Source organism: Amphiprion ocellaris, chromosome 22, assembly GCF_022539595.1.
Source record: "Amphiprion ocellaris isolate individual 3 ecotype Okinawa chromosome 22, ASM2253959v1, whole genome shotgun sequence".
Lineage (NCBI taxonomy): Eukaryota > Metazoa > Chordata > Actinopteri > Pomacentridae > Amphiprion > Amphiprion ocellaris.
Window position 1 is genome coordinate 7,042,679 of NC_072787.1, and position 22,918 is coordinate 7,065,596.

At 39.4% G+C, this 22,918-nt stretch overlaps 1 protein-coding gene across 4 annotated transcripts in view; it reads right to left on the reverse strand.

Annotated features, from left to right (window-relative positions):
- Positions 1 to 21,034, reverse strand: part of ccny (cyclin Y) — a 43,821-nt gene extending 22,787 nt beyond the window's left edge. For all 4 annotated transcript variants that reach the window (XM_023262652.3, XM_023262650.3, XM_035944644.2 and 1 more), the window contains exon 1: positions 20,360 to 21,034. In XM_023262652.3, the coding sequence (XP_023118420.1) occupies positions 20,360 to 20,513 (154 nt within the window). In that variant the 5' untranslated portion in view covers positions 20,514 to 21,034. The remainder of the gene's footprint in view (positions 1 to 20,359) is intronic.
- Between the last annotated feature and the right edge of the window lie 1,884 nt (positions 21,035 to 22,918).

Genomic DNA, 22,918 nt, shown 5'->3' on the forward strand with positions numbered 1-22,918 from the left:
ATGATTTTCTGGATCGATGTGATAAAGTACCTTAATTTGTCGGGTACTAGATTTACCAAAAACAAACATTCCTATTACTATCACTGTATACTTTCACACACTTCTTCATTGCTCTGTCTGTAACTAGTACCCTCAGACATCAACCTTGGTTATATTTAACTATAAATCACATATTATATCCAACAAAAACTATAAGTAAATCTTTGCTGTATCTTCTTCAGAAAATAAAATCAAAAATTCATACAAAAGTTTACTTTCACTTCCACTGAATCCTTCTTAGTATTTTACTTCCTTGTATATTCTGATTCAGAGTCAAGAGAAAAGGGAGGATCATTTGTAGTCTGTGACATCTGTGTACGAACAGGCAGTGGTTTAAATTTTCTTTCTATGCAAAAATATAGTCAAAGTACAGTAAATCAAAGAAGAAAGCCATCTGTGCCCTATTTTGAACCAGGAAAAACCTTCAAAATGCACACAGTTGCAACCACCTGCAGAGAAAAAGATTCCTTAAATGCTGCTGTCATGCTGTGAACGGGAGTATCTGTACACACAGTGTATGTATTACGGTTGTTAGCAGTAAGTTGGCACTCTGCTCCCCATATGCTCTTTGAGTCTGCCATGAGGGTGGCTTCAGGTTGCAACTTCAGCCCAGACACGGGGGCCCTTTGCTGATTTTTGGCTGCCCTGCTGAGGTGGCAGCCAGAGGGGATCCAGATGGCGCAGCATGCCACTGTCCAGCTGTCAACAGCATGCTCTCTAACAGTACGCCCACATTGTTAAGATATCAGGCACACAGGACATCTTGTAATGGAGTGTTTGAGAAAAGAGCACAAGATGTAGCTGGGTGGGATTTGAAAATAGATGTGTTAAAAGGCACAGCGTTGCACGGTTATAGTTAGTGTCACACTGGAGGCTATTTTTGTAACGTCAATTCAGACTGTTTTGTTGTTGTATAGGATTATGCAATCTGTCTTGAAAACTTGTATGTGATGATGTGGCTTATTAAAATCACACAATCTGTCTTATTCAATATTTTCTCGGTAGGTTTCTCTAAACAGTGGGCTTGTAAAGCAACCTTATACAATCTAAGGCACCCATTGCACTCTTTCTCTCTCATCTCCCCATCTTATCCATCTGCTTTCTGGTGTAGAACGACCTCTTGAGTACAATTTGGAGCAGCAAAGCAAAACAGCTTTTATCTGATCGTTATCACAGCACAAACTTGAGGACCGTTGCACCACATGATACTGTGAGTTGGCCCTGATAACAGTGCAAGAAATCAAAAGAGCGAACACAGCCATCGACACACTCAGTGAGCATTGTTAGTGAATAACTTATAGGTTGTGAATGTGCGACAGAGGGCACATCTCTACAGTTAAGTGTGTCTCACCTTTGGATAACAAAACATTTGACAGAGAGCAGAGAAGACATGCACTGAAAGTTATTAGAAGCGTGGCTGTGGCTTAAACCCTGCATTTCTGTGAAAGTATGCCACCTGTGTTGTGGCATTTACCATTCAGTCATGTTATGATACCGTTGATGTGTTTCAAGAGCTTGTGTGATAGGAAGGAGCAGGTCAGAGTTAAGGCTCGCCAGCAGGGAAACACCCTAATAGTGTTATTTCATCTGCCACAGTTGGAAATTCTTCTCGGTGGTGAGGAAAGTTTGTATCAAAACAACCAGTCTTTCACTACCTAAATCCTTTCCACACACTTAGAATTATAGGTTTAATTAACTTTTTAAATTTGTGCAGTGCACTGGCAAAAATCTGTGTTCAAACAGAGTAAAAGGTAAGTAGAGAGACTATATGAATGGGAAACAAAGTGAATGGAAGACGAAAGCTCAATGACTCAACCTCCTTTTAGATTTCTCTACACACACAGACATGAAGGCACACACAGCAATGGAACAAACCCCCAGCAGCACCATTACAGCTCTGTGTAACAGTCTAAACCACCCCTGAGTTTGTATCATTGATCCCCGACATCTGCCAAACTCTGTGCAGTGATGCAGACTCATCAGAACAAAAGAGCTGAGCTTTTATCAAAGAAAAGCCAACAGGGGCAAGAAGATGGAGGGGAATGAGTTGGGAAAACTTCACTTGTACTCAACAGAAAGCATATCCCTACTCCCACTTCAAGCAAGACACACACAGCAGTTTAAAGGCTTGAAAACACACACTAAGTGTTTCTTTTCACTTACATATGTACAAAATATTATAAGAATTTAAAAGCAGATAAATGCAGTTGCTGTGTCACTTGACTGAATTATCTGATGGAAAATAATTACTAAGAAACAGTCCTTTCATTTCTCCTCCATTGTTATGTGAAAGTGTAAGAGAACACTGCATCAAGCCAGATGGAAGGCATAAAAATCATCTGTAAGCAGAACAAAAATACCACTTACTGAGAGAAAGAGAAGTCCTCGTGAGGTTGTGACTGGGTTAAAAAAGCTTCCACTTTCACCTTTGGTCAGCTTGTGACCAAACACATTTGTTTTTAGAAGATGTAAGAGTCTATATCCAACCAACTGCTTTGTGGGTCAATACTTGGACACTGTGAGCATGGAGACAATGCCAGCATGCTGATATTTAGCAGGAATAATGTGTTCCATGCTCACCAACTTAGTTGATACTGTCTGCATACTAGAAGATGATGATTAGTACTGAACACAAAGACAGATGAGGTTTAGAGGAGTGCCATTTGTTTTGCAAGAACTTGGTCATACAGCAAAGTGTGGGACAAATTAAAATTTGGGCCTAATAATGGAGCTACATGGAAAATGATGGGGTCACTGAAAATGTTCTCAATAACCTAGAAAAGGAACGGAATGTCATTAGATTTCATGCTAATTCATGCAAATGCTGAGAAGCTTAAGCTTGGATCACAGTGAGGGCTCATCATCAATGCTTGCCAAAGGCAAGTGAAATGTTCCATGCAGTTGTCCGACTGGGCAAGTGACAAGTAATGTGGTGTCTTTATCCATCTCTGTGTTGAAAACTCTTATAGTTGTTGTTGGTCATCCACTAGCCATCCATGATGACTCAGGTTGAGTCTGTTAACCAGTCAGAAGATGTTTTTGCCACTTGCCAACTAATCAGAGGCTTTACTTGTCACTGGTCAGTCACAGAAGTACATTCATATGGAGGACTTTAATAAAAAAAACACTCTACTTGTCCAAGGACATAAACATTTATATCCATGTGAAACATTTATCATGGGACAATATAAAAAGAAATGAATAGCCAGAAACTGCATCTCTCCAACTACTTCATATATTTGTGCACACATTTTTTCAGTGGAAGGTAGAAGCTTCTTAATTAACTGGTTGATTATTTCCTCAAATAATTGATGTTTGTTCTTTTAAATGTGTGAAAATGTTGAAAAATGTCAATCTGTGCTTCATTAATTTTATTGTTTACTGAGCCCAAAAATGTCCAAATATCAAAGCTGTAATCAGAGAATTTAGATTATTCTCTTAACAAATTACTCCAAAAAATGAATCGGTGCAGCTATGGTCAGGAGAAAGGAAGACATCCTATACTATTACATAACTAACACATATCGCGAGGAGCTAAAATAAAGTATAATTTTGCACTAGATTAACCCTTTCATGCATGAATTATGATAACCTCAGTCATGATTTTTTTTTTTTTTTTTTACCAACTGTTTATATTCATCTTTAGGCATGAAAAACAAGGTTTGAAATTCATTTTTTTTCCAACCCATTTTTCTAAAAATATATTTACATGTCCACTGAGATGGACACCATGCATTTTGCTCTAGAAATATGGATTTAACAAACAAATGAATAAAATGATATACAGTGTGTTGAACTGTGAAATGTGATGTGAACTATAAAATAATATAATTTATGCATAAATAATCAAAACACCATGTACCTGTATAGATTTCCACGCCTCTTGCTCATTATCCATCGACTGTCAGCCATAGCAGGGTGCACTGCCTCAGCACTAACTTACACTGAATGTTTTTATGGCTAGCTTTACTGCAAGGAAACTATTATAAACTTTGCAAGCACTTCAAAATCAAACTAAAATCCGTTTTATTAGCCAGGTCATAACACAAAGAGTATACACACCACTGAAACAAAATTGGATCTGTCTCTGAACTGAGGATAGCATGACACTAATAATATTATCTTGGGATAATATCTTGTGATGCATCCTCAGCCTCAACTCCCTCACCATCATTTGCATCCTCAGCTCTCTCAGCCTCCTCTCAGCATCCTTTCCGACTCATTGTCCTCAGCTCCACTGCCACTACTACTACTATTTACTAATCCTTCCCTTTCTGGCAGCCATTCCTCCTCACTTCTACTAGCATCATTCTTCTCACTTGACTGTGATAACTCCTCCTGTAGGTCTATCTATTATGCCCTGCTCCTGAGCCCTACGAAATATAAATATATACGAAAACTTGAAGTTACACTCTAAAAACATTCAGTTTATTTACAGCCAAATAAAGTTCCTGCATATGAAGTATTTTCAAGAACAGCAGTAGTAATAGCCTAATTGTAGCCTGTGAATTGGAGTTGAAATATAGCTTGTGATGCATGATTAATCACAATTTCCTCCCAATATAAAATCAATACTTGGAAAATTTTGCAATTGCATGACTCCTTAGATGTTGCTTGAAGTCACCATATTTTTCTTACCTGCAAGGGTCTCTTTTTATGGAAGGTTTGAACAAAAGAAAATGAGCAACTTGATGTTTCTGGCTGCCTGTTGGCCATCTGGGTTTGGCTCTTTTTTATTAATTTGCAATGACTAGCCAATCACTAGCAGTGCATGAAATGATGCAAAAGGATCTACTGTAGTGGCTGATGTGCAACTATGCCATCAAAACTCATGCACATACAAAAAAACAGCTTTTGAATAGCTGTACGCTGCAGTGACCTCTATGCATGAAAGGGTTAATGCATCGAAACAGTCCACCACTGTGATTTGTTACAGTTATATTGCCTGGCAGTCTACCTGGCCATATACTGATGTGTCAAATGCACAACACTGCAGTTACAGTTGACAGACTGCTGTAATTAGGTGAGGCTAAAATGAAACAGTATGGTCAAGGCAAGAAATAAAGAGATTGGAAAACTGTTCCCCAAGACAGCAACAAAAAAAAAGCTCCATAAAAACTGTTGTACAAAAGTCATATTTTCTGTATAAATCTCCCACAAGGTATGTTGGTATTCCAAGGGGACAAAGGAGGCAGCAGTAAGTGGTGCTGCAAGGACAGGCAGATGGATATTAAAATAAAAAACGTTGCAAAGGCAAGGAGAGAGTGGCTACACTCCAAATTGTTATCAACATTTCACTTAACAAGGCCAGTGACTCATATTTTTTCCAGCCATTTAAGCACAAGAGTCAGGTTTAATGTAATGGCAATGCATTATCAGTTATTATATGTCTATCTGTTTATTGAGGCTATGTATATAAACTGAAGTATTATTGATGGCACAGAGGCTTAAAATTGCCTACTGCCTAACATACAATACTGCTGTAACGTGACACATATGATCAGATTTTTAAGTAATCCAAGAAGCTAAATCACATGATATGTTTTCAGGTGATGCATTAAAACTCAAATCCATATGCTCAATCCCTTTGTTAATAAAAATAAAACAAAAAACTGCTAAACACCACATTCAAAACTCTGAGGTGCAAGGACAGAGCAGAACATTAGCCTTTCACAAAGCATAATCACCAAGATGTAAAAGCCATATAACTTGGACAAAAACTGACTTTACAGAATGTAGGACATCAGCAGATGAGAGCTGTAAATATTAGAGGACATAATGTCACATCACATATCAAAAGAGGTTGTAAACAGCATTTGTGACTTCAACCAACCTCCAAACTAGATGACTGTGAAACGAGGGAGATTGTTTTATTTTTCAATGTGTTCTGTCTGTGTGGGCCAAATTGAGATACAGAAGCAAGTGATGGGTGTTAGGGGTTGAGGAGTCCATGGACAGGGAGAGGACTCATTTACTCTGCACCCAGCTGAGAGATAGAAACCCAACCTCCCTGTTTCACTCCCCTCCCAACCCTTGCATCCTCTGCTTGCTGTAACTAGGCAACGCTAGCTTGAAACGATTCAGATGGTAGAGGCAGGCCCATCAAAGGCAAAGACAGACAGCCAGGCCTGCTGTCTTTTTCTTCCTTTCTATTGCTGTATCTCTCTCTGCCTCAACCACCTGCTTGTACGCTGTAACGCATTAATTGCTGCTAAGTCTTATTGTACTTACAGATACTGCACAAGGCAGCGCATAAGTACAAAATCCAATGCGTTGCCTTTTTACACTGATTGCACACCTTCACATAGTGACAGAAACAAAAAGTAATTTTTCTTGACAGGTTGTGAATGACGGTGAGGGTAAAAACAGTGTCTCATGTTGTACTGTTGGAATCTATTTGAACAAAGACAGAAATTCTCAAAAACAGAGTACAAGTGCAACAAAAATGCATGTCAGTATTACAATCTAATGGCAGAATTTCTGTTGTCAGGAGAGACATATGGGGGAAGACAGGTCACTTTAACATCTAGAAAATCCCACAATGATCACTGAAAAAGCTCTACTGCACTGCCCCGGGGTCAGGGTTTGTGTTGACACCAACAGTTTCGTAAAGTAGGACACCGCCGAGCTGGAAGTAAAGAATCAACTCAAGTAAGGAGATAAAAAGAAACAAGCAAGCCTAGATGTCTGTGACAACTTTAAAACATTAAATGTGTCTTTATGAACAGACATGTTTATAAGGGTAATAAAAGGATAGCAATAGCTGCCAGCAATAGACATCAATAACAGTAAGACAAGTGTCTGATAAATGCTTAAGATGCAAACAAAAATGCAAAGTGTGGTTGCATAAACAACCCCCAGCTTGCTTCCTTCCTCTATAATAAACAGCCTAACATATCCCTTAATAGTAGAGCCCCTTTGTCCTCTACAACCACAACCCTGTGAACCCCAGCACTTCCATTTAGCAACAAACTCTCAGGGGCCTGTTCCAAGGACTGACAGGGTAGATGTCGGGGTGTGCACAGCAGTCTGTGTGGGTCTTTGTTGGTGATATCCGGTCCAAGCCAACCATTGGGCACCTTAACCTTAGTACGATGTGGCAGTTTCACCCTAGCTGTGCTACATGCAAACAGGGGTTGTATTTGCTGTAAGCTGTTTTTTCTTATTTATGTACACTACCAGTCAAAAGTTTAGACACACTTTCTCATCTGAATGAGAAAGTGTGTCCAAACTTTAGACTGGTACTGTATGTACATTTATTTATTTGTGTTTTCAATGTTGTGATAGTCTGACTCACTGGGTGTAGGCTGTGAGGATAAGCCTGCCATTGGCTGCTCATTTCTAGGCGCTGTCCTGCCCTTGTGCTATCTGCATGTTACCATTTTCAAAATCCATTTGGACACAGGAATCAACAAGAACAATGCCAGGGCAGCAACCTATCACACCAAAAGTTTCACCAAGAATTTGAAATATGTAGTAAGGTTGCCCTGATACATTTTATTCCAATGGATTATCTATTTTAATGACAGTGCTCACATCCGTGCGTGTATTTGATAGAATCCCAAAACTGCATCCTTTGATTAGCCCCGTCCAAGATGACTGTTATTGTTTAAGAAATGCGAACAAGCTGTTTATTGCCCCTAGCAGGCTAGTCATGAAGTGAATCCACACCATTAAATTCTACAGAAGGAGCTGGCTAAGTGAGACTATCACTGCGATAACATTAAAATTGTTACCTGTGTAACTTGATAAACAGGCTAAAGCAGGAAAATTAAAACCTAGACCAAGTTACTGCTGGTCTTTGTGAAAAAGGTCATTCAAATTATTAATAATTATCAATATACAGAGCACTAAAATGTAACATCTTAAAAAATATTTTTTAGATCTGTACCAGTTCTAACATGTAGCCAGATACTCATGTGCATAAACCCACACACACAGAGCAGAGGTGTGAATGTGCTGAAGCATTTTCACTACTGACAACTGAAGCAGAGATGGCCAATTAGGGGAAAGAGGACTGGAGGAATGTTAAAAAACAGAAAGTTGACAGTGAGAATATAGTGCTAAATGTAGTTTTTCAAAAGGTTGAATTAAATTAGGTCCCTTTCTGGACATTATATTTACATCTGAAAAAATAGTCTGAAAATATAACTGCGTCTGAAGGCAACAGAATGGATAAATGTATTGTACAGGTGCCATGATACTGCAGGGTAATGTACACAAGCAACCTCAGCTGCATGTATTTCAGGCCAAATTGCAATAGTAGAGGAATCAAACCATGGAAATTACCACAATACAGCAGCTAATACCTAACAGCCAATCACACAACACATCTTAGTCTGACTATGTATCGTCTTGTTCTTTCGTCCTGACACTACAGCCATTCTGAATCAAGATGCCTCGATACCTGTTGTCAAAAAAGTGTGGCTTTTGCCCTCAAGGTTGAATACATAAATATTACATAAGTGTTTGCTGGACCAGTGACAGCCGCTCAAGTGTGATGCATTTGCCTGCCACCACTCCATGCTCCTCTCACAGGTCCTTGTTTAATCCAAACTGCTGTCTCTGTCTCTCTGTGAGGTTTATCCAGTGTCAAGCTGTGGCAGGAGCTGGGGATGACAGGAAGGCCATCTGTGCCAAGCTCTGTCATTCTCCGCCTGTGTTGACAATTCCCCGTGACACATGCATGCAGAAACATTTTGGCATCAAATCATACACATACCCACATGCAAGATTTGCAAACATGTACAAATGAACACAAACACGCCAGAATAACAAGGGCTTTTCAGTAATACACACACAAAGACGTTGGCACAGACAGAGACGTAGATATGTGGCTTGTTGAAACAGACTGTCCACGCTTCTTGCATAATGTGTGCTGAGACAGGTGACCACGATCTGCAGAAGCAGTTTAGAAAACTGCTCAGTGGAACTCAAGAATTAGAATTTGAGATTGGTTAAAACTCAAAAGGCAATTTTAAAAAAGACAATGACCCTTTCATTATAAAATAAACAGATGGCAAATTAGCTGTACTATAATCACACTACAATGACCCATTATGCTCAGTCAAGCTATCAATTGCCTGTCAGGTGCTGCCGCCACAAACTGCAGGCCAAGGGCAACTTCCCACAGCCAATCAGCAGTATGTAATAACCTCCACCTGCTCACCAAACCATCACCAACAACTCCAGTGGTCCCATCTGATGGCTGTGTGCTCAGTCAGCCCGTTAAATCAGTCCACCAGAGTCACCGCAAACAACAAGGCTTCATTCACTACTTCTACCCGGCTCCATCGCAATATTCTGATGTCTTCTTCTATTGGGGAGGGTCATATGATTGTGAGCATCATTACAAGGAAGTCACATGAAATGCACATGGTTGAAAAAATGCCTGTATGAAATTTTAAACAACAGACATAAATGAAAACATCCGCTGCTAGCGTACTGATAGTTATTCCTATTTCTACATTTGAGACTTACCTGCATTAAGCTATAGCATTTCAGTTAATATGCTTCCAGTTATATTTCATAGTTTCTAAGTTGAAGCTCTCACTTGATTTATAAATACTGGTATTTATTATGAGATTAAATCAAAATGGGTATTACTCTGCTGTGCCGCAGGGGGACTCTACTGTCAATCAATTTAATCTGCGAATTACAACTTACTGGTTAAGCAAGGAAATTACTTTTAGAGGGAAAAAATATGCTACTTCATACAGCAACTCTAACAGCAGCAGCTGGAGGGCTGATGTCATGTTATAAGAATGAATATGTGAATCTGTGCTTTTTCTCCTTGGATTCCCTTTCCTTGAGTCAGTATGGCCCTTCAGTGCTGGAAAAAGTACTGCAAACAATTCCCCTTTTCTTGAGTGAGGCTTATGTTTAAATGCCTGCAGGAAATAGAGTTCACCTTCATCTTTTCCTGGTAGTAAAACCTTTTTCTTCTTCTTGTATAAATGCAATGTCTTATCCATTAACCACTGTTTGGTTTCACAGGGGCACATTAGAGGTTAACTGCACTGCTAGAGGGAATTTCAACAATAGATAATGAGGCAGGTAAAGCATTGATAATTTATTAGGCCAACAATTTTTTGTACAACTGAAACAATGTGGTGAACAAAAAATGATAAGATAATGTAGACCGCTGGCTGGAGCTTATCAATAGTAATTCATTTTAACAATCCACGTGTCTCTTAAGGACCTGAGGTAACGCCTGGATTCACTCCGTCTCTTTCACTTGTTCAGAATAGGGCATGGAGAAATAAATGCAAATCTCTCCTCTAAATCCTACTGTGAAGAGCTTAGTAAGGTCAAACATGGCCACAAGACTAACCCTGTATGCAGGATGTGTAGAATCTGGGTGTTTCTGTCATCATTGGTCGATGCAATACAAGCAGATTCCATTTTATCTCCGCAAATTTGCAAGTAATGCAAGTGGCCTGCTGACAGCTGTGCCCAAATGATCACTTAAGCTCCCAAACACCACTTCTAATTGCCACTGAGTCTCATTCCCAAGCGTGCATGTCGCTGAAAGCACCACTTCAGTAAGCAAACAGACAGATTGCATTATTCAAGCTGATTTCTGATTATACCATTTGAGAGCACTGATGAGAATCTACTCAGACACTCAACCATCGGCATTCCCTTTATTTTTTTTATCCTGCTTACAAGAAGCACACACTCTTGACAATTTGGATTTGGAGAATACACTGCAAACGATAAAATGAAGACTTGGATTGCAGAGGCTATTGGCATTCCCACGCTTCACTACCCGGCCATCTTCCAAAAGCCTGAGCTTAACACTTTGACAATACAAACCAAAACAGAGGTTGAGCAAATTCAGTGTGCAAATCCTTGAGGTTGTTTTTTCTCTCAAGCAATATCAGCTTGCGCCAATCAAAATATTCAGAGCAGCCAAGAAGGGAAACCCATTTTCAAGCTCCTAGTAGTCCCAGAGGAGCATCAGGGCAGACTCAAAATGCCTATTAATAGCTCTGTGTCAACATGGTTGGACCTCGACGACTTTAACAGGTCTTCTGGCCCTTAGGCTTTATAAATGTTGATATTCCATATACACGTCTGGCATTTGCCTGTGTCATCCTTTTTTCTTTCCATTAGGTAAGGATGATTTCATTAAACCTGGGATTTTATTTTGCTTTCCAACTCATAATTTTCTCTCCCTTTTCAGTTCATAAAACTATCCATCAAGTCTAATTTAATATCCATCTTAAAAATGTCAATGTTAAATCAATTTGAAGGAAAAATGGCATTTCCATGACTACAGTGCATTTGTGAATTTTGCAAAGCATTTTAGTATAATTATTCCTTTGTCTGGTATAACTCCAGAAAGCCAAGTCCAGAGAAAATTGGAGTGAAGTTTCAAATTGTACACACGTCATTCTTATTGTGTAAATATAGACTGCAATTTTTTGAGCCTTAGCGTGAAGTACTAAGCTACATGCACCACTATACATGGAAGCGTTTCACAGGATTTCATACTTTGGCTATAAAAAGTGCGACAGCTGTCACAACTCAGGAACACTGAAAATGCAATTTAGTTTGCACAGACACATTCTCCTATTATAATGTGATCCCAAGTGTTCCCCATTAGTGATCCACAAGCTTCCTCCCATCTTTTTATCAGAACTGGCAGAAGACCATTACAATGTCAATTTCTCCGGAGACAGCAGCACTGTGAGTGAACACACGAGCAGGTAATTTGTGGGCAGTAGATGCATCTTCCCACGCGTAGGCCAAGCCAAGCCAAACAAGACACCAGAATGAGATTGTCACAGGCAATTGCATTTTCATTAACACTCTGTGAATCAGTTAATTTGTTTTTAAAATGGAAACTGTTCTCTCTGAAATGATTAGTTATTCCTTTAGGGAAATTGCAGGCCATTGCTAGCAAAAAATAAGAAGTAGTCAAGTAGATAAATAGTTTCTGTAAGGTAGTGATTGTGAGTTGTTTAAGCAGACATGATTCAGACTCTCCCAACCAACCACAACCATGTGTGTCTTGGCCGGTTGATGCAGCTCTTATGCTTAATAGGTTGACAGCCAAGAGCATGCTTCCAGTTTGTCTATTTTAACTGCTGAGGCTGTCCTGCTAGTGTAGAGACAACACAAATGCAGGTCTTTCAGTCTGATAGATGCACAAAGACACCCATGTCCACAAAAATGAATGGAGATTTGTGGCCAGAAACATTACATCAGAAATTATTCCATTTCTCAACAACTTCCACCATGTTCCATATTACTGAGTCTTTTAAACCACAACTTCTTCGGCTGTAAGGCCTGGTGAGGTTTCACAGGTAAGCTGTCAGAAGTCAGCATGTGTCTGAGCTTTCTGAACATGAGGCAAGGCCTACCTGTGACGCAACGCTTTCCATTTGTCTTTCACCCATTATTCCCAGATAAACAAAGTTTAATACAATTGTGCTGATAAGATAACTGCACTGACTGATGATTACGGCAATCGCAAAGGGAGAAGAAAACCCAGCGTAAAGTCTGGGATAGTATTAGATGGTGCTCTCAGCAGGCCAGAGAAACATCTGAGACTCAGCAAAACATTTTATCTGTGGTACAGACAAGTCAATATTGATAGCATGCTATTGGCAGAATAGACGTTATAGGGCAGCCAAATGGGCTTTACACTGCCAATATTTGACACACTGTGAAAACAGCTTTATTCCATGAGAAATCTTAAAACAGCTGTCAAATTAACAGCAAAATTATGGTAATGTTTATGGTCTTTTAATTTTGTTAACAATACAGTGAGTGTAAAACATTCTGCATGTGTTTGTACTAAGACAAACCAGATGAACTAATCCAGCTTCTTCTTTCTCAAGACAGATGATGTTTCCGGTCAATGATCTGTATCTGCTAGTACTGATTACTGGTTAGATATTAGTGCTGTTTCTACACCAACCTGTATGAAACTCTGTAGGGACAGTTTTATATATTGCAGTAATAGGAATAATAATAAACTAGAACATGGACAGGTCATAACTGGCCAGGAGCCGAGATCAATGTCTGCACAGATACAGTGTATTAAAGCAGTAAATCAGCCAGCGTGGTTGGAGAAATACCCAATATTGATAGTGCCTTGAAGAAACAACGCCATTTTTAACAATCACAACTGCAAACAGTGAAGCAGCAAAGTACTGACACTAAGAAGTGTTAGTGACACATCCCTAAACACAAGATAGTTTAACATTCTCAGGTGCTGCTGCTGTTGCATTGTGAGCAAAATTCAAACATGCCTGTCCTCACTTTTCATGATTCCAAATCTATTTCCAAAGTGTTTAGACATATTTAAAATTACTTTTAAGACTTGAACTCATTTTCCAACTACCCTGCTGGTGATCTGTGACAAAATATACACTCCTTTTGTAAATCCATTGGCTGTTAATATCTTACATTTCCCACAATACCTTTCAACAATCAACCCCATTTGTATGAGACTGTATGGGTGGAGAGGGGAATAGTGACGGCATTGGTGACACAATGTTGAAAAAGGTACACTTAACAAAGTAAGACAAAGTGAGAATTAAATCTCCCTCATAAAACCAGGACTGTTGTTGCTGCCTCTTTTATGACTGATTCCTTAATAAATACATTTCTAAATAATTGTTGAGAATGTTTGTATAAATGCATGTATGAAACTAATCTGAGGTTTTCTGAATCTGATGCCAAAATGTAACATTTGCTGTTTAGGTTGTGACAGCCCAGACATGCAGAAACTCTGCAAACACATCCACCATTAGTTCTACTCTTTAGCCAAACCTAGTGCTTAATGCCTTATGCATTAAAAAAAATAATCCACAGAGTCTGCTATTAACTCTGGTCTGCCAAGATCAATGTGTTTTCTCAGATAATGACACTAAGTGAAACTTTTTCAAACTTTTTAACACAAATTATGAACATGCTACAATAGAAATTTGACAGTTTTTGCATGATGAAATTCAGCCTGTAAGGACTCTAGTTAAACAGGTGAATGAATATTGAATAAAATATGTATAACATTTTTTGCATGTTAACATACTTCCAGGAACTGTGCATCTTCCTTAATCAACAGAACATCTAATAATTGTTATTTTTTAAGGAAAAATACCTAATATTAGAGACAACGGGCAATTTGAAAATGTCTGAGCTTTGCATTGTTTCAGCATTTTCTTAGACAATTTGTGCCTACTTTTGCCCATTTATTCAGTTCAGCAAGAAAACAACTGTTAACAGATGAAATACAGTTTTAGTTGCAGGTCTAGTTCACATTTTTGCTAAAACTTGGTAAAATAAACATGAAAATTAGATATAATTATTGAAATGGAGGGAATCTGTAGCTATTCCAAAAAGATTTGCAGGAACACATTAATCCTTAGATTGTCTTATCTTCAACCACAACTCAAGTATTGATTATTTTTGCTCAAAGATGTGTTTATAGCTCATGGCTCTCACATAGTTTTTAAAAATACTCATTTAAAATTACGATCATCTTCAAATACAAAATTGTACATTAATGTTCTGACTATAGGTGACATTGGTAAGGAAAAATGTTAGCTAAAAGTAAATATAAAAGTGTACATATTAAATATTAAAAACCTACAACAATTAGCAGTTTTTCATCCCACCCACAATCAAAACAAAACCTTATCATACAGTATGGATCTAGGTCAATTCGTCTGGAACTCGTAGTTAGGAGACTCCCCAGGCTCATCAACTAGGCATGAATAATCCATGTCCAGATTTCAATTAGCCTGCAAGCAAGACTCATCAATATGTGTGTGTATGCTCCAGAAATAACTAACTTTTACACCGATGAGACAGAGACGAATGCTGGGCCAGGATCCATTGCTCATTTACAGATGTCTGTGGTAAGTAAAACCCAAACAGGGCGAGAGATCCATCTGTTTCATTTTCCACATTTCTTTCGTTTCTCTCGTATTTCTGAGACATCACAAGTGTCCTAATTTTACCTTTGCTTAGAGCTGCTGGGTAGCAATACAACATTACAATGCTCTGATCAAATTAGACTAATAATAGCTCAGCTGTTGAGTTGGAGCACCTAGAATTGACAAAAAATGTCCCTCTCTGTTTTAGGCACTGCAACAGAGACAACCTTAAGCATGATCTACAGTCCTGTGTTGAATATCTGCAGAGCCTATGCTGTAGCATATGCAAGTTGTGAGTATTTCCTGGTGCACTAGTGTCTCTGTATTGCTTTGTAATTGCACACTAGAACACTCTGTGTTATTGGTTGGGTTTCTATTCCGCTGTGTTACGTTTCTTGGTGCACTTCAAACAACAGCGACTGAAACAGAGCAGATCATTTTGGAGCTGGAGCTAAAAATGTTGAACAGCAGTGATTTTTACCTAAATTACTGCAAAACAGGAAAAAAAAGAGAAGATATCAGAACTACTTAAGTTCATGAAAACAAGAAATCACCATATGGCTACATTGGTAAAGTACTAGCTCTTACATATGAACAAGCCAGATACAATTGCAACCTACAATACATTACAGTTTGTTTCACAGAAGCATTGTATTTGCAGAAATCAATATTCATTTTACATGACATGTTGCTATCAAGTAGACAAAGCGGACAAATCACAGCTGTTGTGGTTTGCATTACCACAGCATGTAACTTCCTCTCATTTTCTTCATCTAGGGCAACCTTCTTGTTATGCATACTGAAAAACACCTCAATTTTAGCAACTAGTTGGATTTTCAGCTAAAAAAGAGCACTCATACAGTTTCACTTGCTATTGAAAAAAGAAATAAAAAAATAAATTAAAAAAAGAAAAACGAAACACATTTTCAAATGTAAAAATGTGACCCTGATAAATGAGAAAATGTTTTTAGACTTTATTTCCTGTATACTAGCAGTCAAAGTAAGTTCAAGTACAGTGTCATTCAAATAATGATTGTCTACGGTATTAAAAATCATGAAGAGAAAAGCGCAAAGAAATATTTTAAGGTGTGTGAAGCCATGCTGATAAAGCCTTTATACCCACATCACTGCTGCTGGCTGACAACATTCAATATCCTGTTGGACTTTAGAAAACACATCCTTTTTTTAACTACTAATGCATTTTTCATATTAAGAGCATTCAGACTGGAAAGCATGTTGACTATGAAATCTGCTCAGTGACCAGTGGAGTCACCGGTCGAACAATACTAGCTGGAGAGTGAGAGCATTTCACGAATGATTTCCTTCCCTTGGGAATCAATTACTTAACCTCTGTGTTGCAACCATAAAATTTAACTACCCTTTTAGTCCTGTGTGTCTGTAGTAGTCAACATGTCTTTATCACGAACAAACACAGGCGATGGGCTTGACCCTGAGAGGCCTATGCCACCACATGAGCATGGCTATATTTAATGTAACAAAATACCTTTGTGGCATGTCAGACTGAACACAAACAGGCTTAAATTGAGACAAATAAGTATCACAAGAAACCTGAATCTCCAGCCTCTCTATCTGTGAAAGCTGTGTAAGTTATGATGAAAACAAAGAGAGGAATGTATAGACAGTGAGCAATTACTCAGGCAAATCAGATTACGCTGCTGTTTTGTCAAAGGGGCCACATGAGAGACCCTTTCATACATATAAGGAGGCTGTTCAGTGGGAACTGTACGTGTTTTGTTTGTGCACATGCAATGTTGTGCGCATGTGTCGTCATCACTGTCAGCAGTTTTCATGGCTGATTTATTTATTTTTTTGGAATCACAAGCTCAATGCAGCCAGGGTTGCACAAAGAAACACACCACACAAACAGGTAGAAATGCAGGCAAAATTACTGCACATTATTTGTTCTGATAAGACTAAATATCAAGCAAAAGAGTTAGATTACCATCATACATCATCTCCACCTAACTCCCTCATAAAAGAGATATGTAATCTCCTTGCATCACGCAATCTCCTTCCAAGTTTTCATATTTACTCTTCACACTGTACTCAAGATTACACTATAACCAGGCTTTGGCAAGAAGACCTACAGTACATGTGACTTTCCCATGCATTCATTTTGTTGGACAAAGCTGTGGTTCTCCACAGGATACAAACAGGAGTCTTCTGGCTGTGGAATGCTATTAGAGGTCCAGTGACAGGGTCAAGGGGTCATTACCTAAAGACTAGTGTAAACAGCTTAGGACAAACACTAACAGCCAGTTTGAAACCTGTTCTTACTTTTCCCTTCCAAGCTATTCTAAAAGGTACAAACCAAAGCTTTGTTTGGGGTTTGTCTGTCTTTTTTGTCTGTCTCTTGTCAGATAGTTGTTTCCATACCAAGGGAATTTGAAGCGAACCTTTGAGATGTCAGAAAAAAATTTGGAAAAATGAAATGCAAATCAGTCTTGTTTCTATTTACTGCTTTGGAATGAATAAACCAGGTTGCAGTGTCATCAGAAGTAATGGCTGTAATAAACAGAGCAGACAAGAGTAAGACGGCAAAAGAAGTGGAAGAAACAAACATTTAACACACATGACTGATCAACCAAGTCAGAACCTATTCAGAAAAGGTGTTTGCATCAGTGACTGTGTGCATTAACTCTTTTTCTCAAAGAGAAAAACTCAGGTGAGCAAAAAAATGTGTTTGCCTAATTGGATACGTTTTTTTCAAATATTGCCATTTCCATCCATTTTTTCTCCAAAGCCATACTTCAAAATGAGCAGAAAAATACTTTAAGGAAATACAGCTAGTGACTAAAACATAATACGCTAACTATCCATGAGACTGACCTCCAGTGGTCGCCGCCAGGCAACATGTTTACATCTAGTAGGGTTACACACATATTGGGATAAGATTGTGCAAGCTCCAGACATCATTCATCATTGATTCATCTTCTGATTATAGTATCAGTTAATTATTTATTGGATGATTAGACAGGGCTGCACAGTGGCTCGGTCGTTAGCACCATCGCATTGCAGCTAGATGTCCCCGGTTTGCCTCCTGGCCAGGGCCTGAGATCTTTCTGCATGGAGTTTATATGTTCTCCCTGTGCATGCATGTGTTTTCTCCAGGTTCTCCAGCTTCCTCTCACAGTCCAAAAATATGCTGAGGTTAATTGATGATTCTAAATTGTCCGTAGGTGTGAATGTGAGTGTGATTGTTTGTCTCTATATGTAGCCCTGTGATAGACTGATGACCTGTCCAGATGTCCCCTACCTTCACCCTCAGTCAGTTGCGATAGACTCGAGCCCCCTGCAACCCTAATGTGAATTAAGCGGTGTATAGATAATGGATGGATGGATGGATGATTAGACATGCCTTAGTTAAACTCTATAAACAGTCCTAATTCTACAGCATCTCTTCTACAGTCCTTTTACAGTTTACTTTTTCCACAACCAGTTCATTAATATGTAGCTGCTGAAGTGCTAAACCATTCCAAAAACTCCTTAGTCAAGGGGTGAAAGGGGACATTTTCTGTACTGTCTCATAGTGATCAAAATCTTGGCTTTATCATACATTATACATTATTTCTGACATTAAAATGCTAAAAATTAAGTACTAATAGTAGGATCACTGTCTCAACATTGGATAATGAGTAGCAATGAGATTGCAGGTACAAGCAATCAAACCTGAGTGTCCCTCACAAGGTGTCTGAGCTCACCCAGACAAGCCTGAGGAGCTGGTAAAGGTGATTAGGATGCCCCTCACACACCTTCCTGTGGAGGTATTCCAGACACGTCCAAGTAAGAGAACACCCCTGGACAGACCCAAAGGGTATACAGTATATCAGTATATCTCATCTGAGCTGGGGATGCCTTGAAATCCCCAAGAGGAGCTAAAAGAAGTAAGTAGCGAGAGAAGATGTCTGGCTTACTTTACTTAGCCCGTTACCACCAAAATCCTTTCCTTGAAACGGGTCGATATCAGCAAAGAAATCTCTCTCCAGTCTAGAATCACAGTGAAACCATCCAAATAGTTATTAAAAAACCATAGAAGTCAACTCATCAGACCCACTGCCTGTGTGTTCCATTATTTACAAAGTTGTTAAAGAAGGCACAGTTCAGAGCCTGAGGGTTGTTTGATTGCTAACTCCAGGAATCCCAGTCCTCACTGGGAGGAGCACAGCGAGGTCGACTGGCCTTTTCCACAGCACATTATTTAGACTGAGCAATATAGCTTCAGGAAGAAACCTGCCATGACAGAGAAACTGAGACGGGCATAGTGCCGAGTGGCATTTTGACCTGTTTTTTGGCTGACATCAAACCAGCCTGTGACGGGGTGTGTGTGCTGTTTGTCTTCACTATGCTCTGTGCTGTGTGACAAGGCTATGACCTTGACTCAATTTGAGAACTGAGACGATGTGATGTCACATTGGGAGCTGTACTATGGCTTGCATTGAGTTTTCTCGAGCAACTGGTGTTAGGGCTGATTCCTGCACATTTTCTGGTAACTGCACATCTCCTCAAGCATAATTTCCTTACTGCGGTGGCATGCTGGGATGATTTCCTCCCCCTCCTTCACATTCCCTTACTAATCACTGGAGTTTCTTTTTTTTTTTTTTTTTTTTGCTACATCAAGGATCCTTGAATAGACCTCATTAGAGTCAGAGGATTCCATAAACTTGTCATCACTGTGGCCTATAGGTCTGTACATGTACATAATCGATCTTTTGTCTCCAACAGCTGTGTGAATTTCTAAATGTCTTGCTGCTCTCAAATGTACAGTAGTGTGTGACTGCTGGTGTTAATGAGAGCTGAAAAGTGTTGCTCTACTCAGCTCGCCAACAGAAGTAAGTGGACACCCCACCTTATTCACTGTCCATCATTACCACATAACCTCCCACATCCTTCAACACACCACACCAACCTTACACATGCCCTCACACACGGCCACATGGTGAAAATGGTATAAGATTAAGTGTCCAAGTCAGCAGACTCATTCAGTGTGCCTTCTGGACTTGGTAGGGAGAGCTTTATTAATGTCTGCATGTAATAACAATGGAAGATAACGGAAACTGGCTGGTTTTCCCTCGTTTGGAAATTTGTTATACAGTATGTCTGATTTACAGCATGCTGGAAGCCCAGTGGGAGAGAAGCCCACAGAATTGTCGTTATTGATATAATGGGTGGGTGGCATTTTTACACAGAGGGTGCAAGCTCTCATTATCTGTTAATACCACAGCCTAAATCTGCAGAGAGGTGGGTATTTACAGAATAACAATCACTCACCACAACTATTTTCAAAACAACGGCATGATAATAAAATTCAAATGGGTGATAATAAGAAAGGGAGAATATATGTGAGCCGTTTGCTTCCTGTACTGTGCTGTTTAGATGTTATTCAGAGCATTCATCCTGCATCTCACCGTCTATGTTCTCTCTGTCGCTGATGTGCTGGAGGTTGCAGCCCGTGTCCTCTCGGCTCAGCTCGGGCTCCGGCCGGTAGGGCTCCAGCCTGGAGTGGTTGCTCCTCCGGTGTTTGGGGCTCGACGACACGCAGCAGGAGGTTGTATTCCCCATGGTGTCCGCAGGTTCTTCTCAACACCCAACGCGGTACCTTCAGGGTTCTTCTCACTGAGCTGTACTACCGGAGAAAAAACGGGGCGGTAACGCGGATGGACAGACCTGGTGCAAACTACAAACTGGCCCCGGTATCCGTTAGCGTTACACGCCCTTCTCTGGCGTCTAAAACGCGCTTAGCTGGACAGGAGTAGCCATTAAAGCTGATAAAAACGCCAAAGGTAGGCTAATAAATCTGAGGAGCAGCCCAGCGTCCCTTCCACAGCTCCAGGCGAGGGCAGATAGTGCCTCTGTATTACAGGCTTCGCTTTCACTGTCGACTCCCTCGCCTCGTAATTCCTGTCCGAGCGTCCAGGTATCTTCAGAAACACATTTTCATGTTGTGTTGCTTTATGTCGACACGAATAAAGAGGAGAACATGGTAGTTTATCTCGTCGGGGGGGTTATTTTTGCTCTCAGTGCTACATGGTTGCCAGTGTACTGTAGATTACTGCTGCTGCTACATCCGCTGCCGTGGTGCCTTCAGGTGCCCACTGTCCAGTCGGAGTTTCAACAACGAAGTTTGATTGCCACACTTAAACACATTCCGTAAGGCGAACTATCCACAGAAAAGCCCGAAAACTATTATAAAAACAAAAACTATATTTTAACACTATAACGTGCAAATTGATATGAGGTGATCATTATTTAACTTGTTTGTGCTTTTGATTTATTATTATTGTCCTTTTTTGTTGTTTCATTTTAACATGTGTTTAAACCATTTTCGAAGAAAATGCACAGTATTAGAGCTCCTTTACTTTTAATTGTTCGCTATTGCTTGCTGTTCATTTGTATGTGTGTTCTTTTCTCTTGTTATAGGATATTAAATACCTTAGAAATTCCAACTTTTTCGGCGGCATTTAAACGTTTCTTAAAAACCTACAGCGCTGTGGCTGTGATGGAAAAGGTTCCGGTTCAAGTGGGTGGTCACAACTGTGTAATAAATGGACAATTATGACAGTCTCCAGGGGGATACAATAAATCAAGAAACACATAGAATAGAATAGAATAGAATAGAATAGAATAGAATAGAATAGAATAGAATAGAATCAAGGAATCGGGTTGTTTACTGATGGGGTCACTGATTTGTTCATTTTCAATCTTTATTATTTGTTCATTGTTGTTTATTAAGCAGAATAAACAAAGAATATATAACAACTTCTACTTATTTATGCTGAAACAGGTGGATGAGCTCCCCTGTACCTCTGGTTATGATGTTATGAACACAAACATGGACACCTGCCGCAACCTTCTTACCCGTATATGTGTGTTAGTTAATTGTTTGATCTTGACCTATGACTGTCAAATCCAAAAGGGCTTTGCTCTGCCTGTGACAGAGTAAAAATGGCTTCTCATGCTAAATCTCTCAGTGGGATTAAGTGGGATTTGTAGAAGTTAATGTAAACAAAGTGGACTCCTGAGGAAAAGCTCAATCCATTAAGATGTCACTTTGACATGCAAGACAGTATGACTGTATCTGATGCCTCAGGCTATAACTGGTGCCAAAGACAGAGGGATGTACAGTATGAGGAAATAGAGGGCTTTCTGAATGAGTGTGTTGGTTGAAGTGATCAGATGTGGTGCTGTAGTGTAGCCTGCTGGTGCTGCAGCTGCACTACATGTTGAAAGCACACATTATAGGCTGTCTTGAGTGATCTGAAAGATGTTCCTGAACCTACCACACGAGGGGTACACTCTCTTCTCATTTTCAAATTTGTCTTAAAGCTTTATAAAAGTAGTTGTTTCAAATTATACAAACCAATATCACAAACTGGTTCTGCCTTTCACCCAGTGTCAACTAGGATAGACTTCAGTCCCTCTGTGACCCACAATAGGATATAGCAGGGATAGAAAACAGATGGAAGATCACAAACTAAAAATACGCTGCATGGGTATAACATGTGAAAGCATTTTTCTGATGAGCAGTAGCTTTATTAAGAACTATGGCATCTTTAAATTGCAATAAACCTATGATGCATCAATGGAAACTATTTCATCTGGTTCCACTAGTGTAGCAGTGATTAAATTCTTATGTAGTCCATGCTAACAAATGTATCATTTAACCTCAAACCAAGCATATTTCCTGTTCCCAAACGCTGCATTCCACAGTGCAGTTTTGTCTCTACCAGGGTGGAAGTTGCCTGTGTTTTGTTATATACTGGACAGGAATAAGGTTTCACAATAGGCCCAGGTGCAAGACAAGTCTCAGAGGTATTGGATTCTTTCCGCTGTTGTTTTGCTTCCATGTCTCTACCCCAAACTAGACATGCTAGTGACACAGACACACTGCATTCTAGCAGTAAATTTCCCATCATTGCTATTAGCTTTTTTTTTTTTTTTTTTTTTTTTTTTTGTGGTCATTCTTA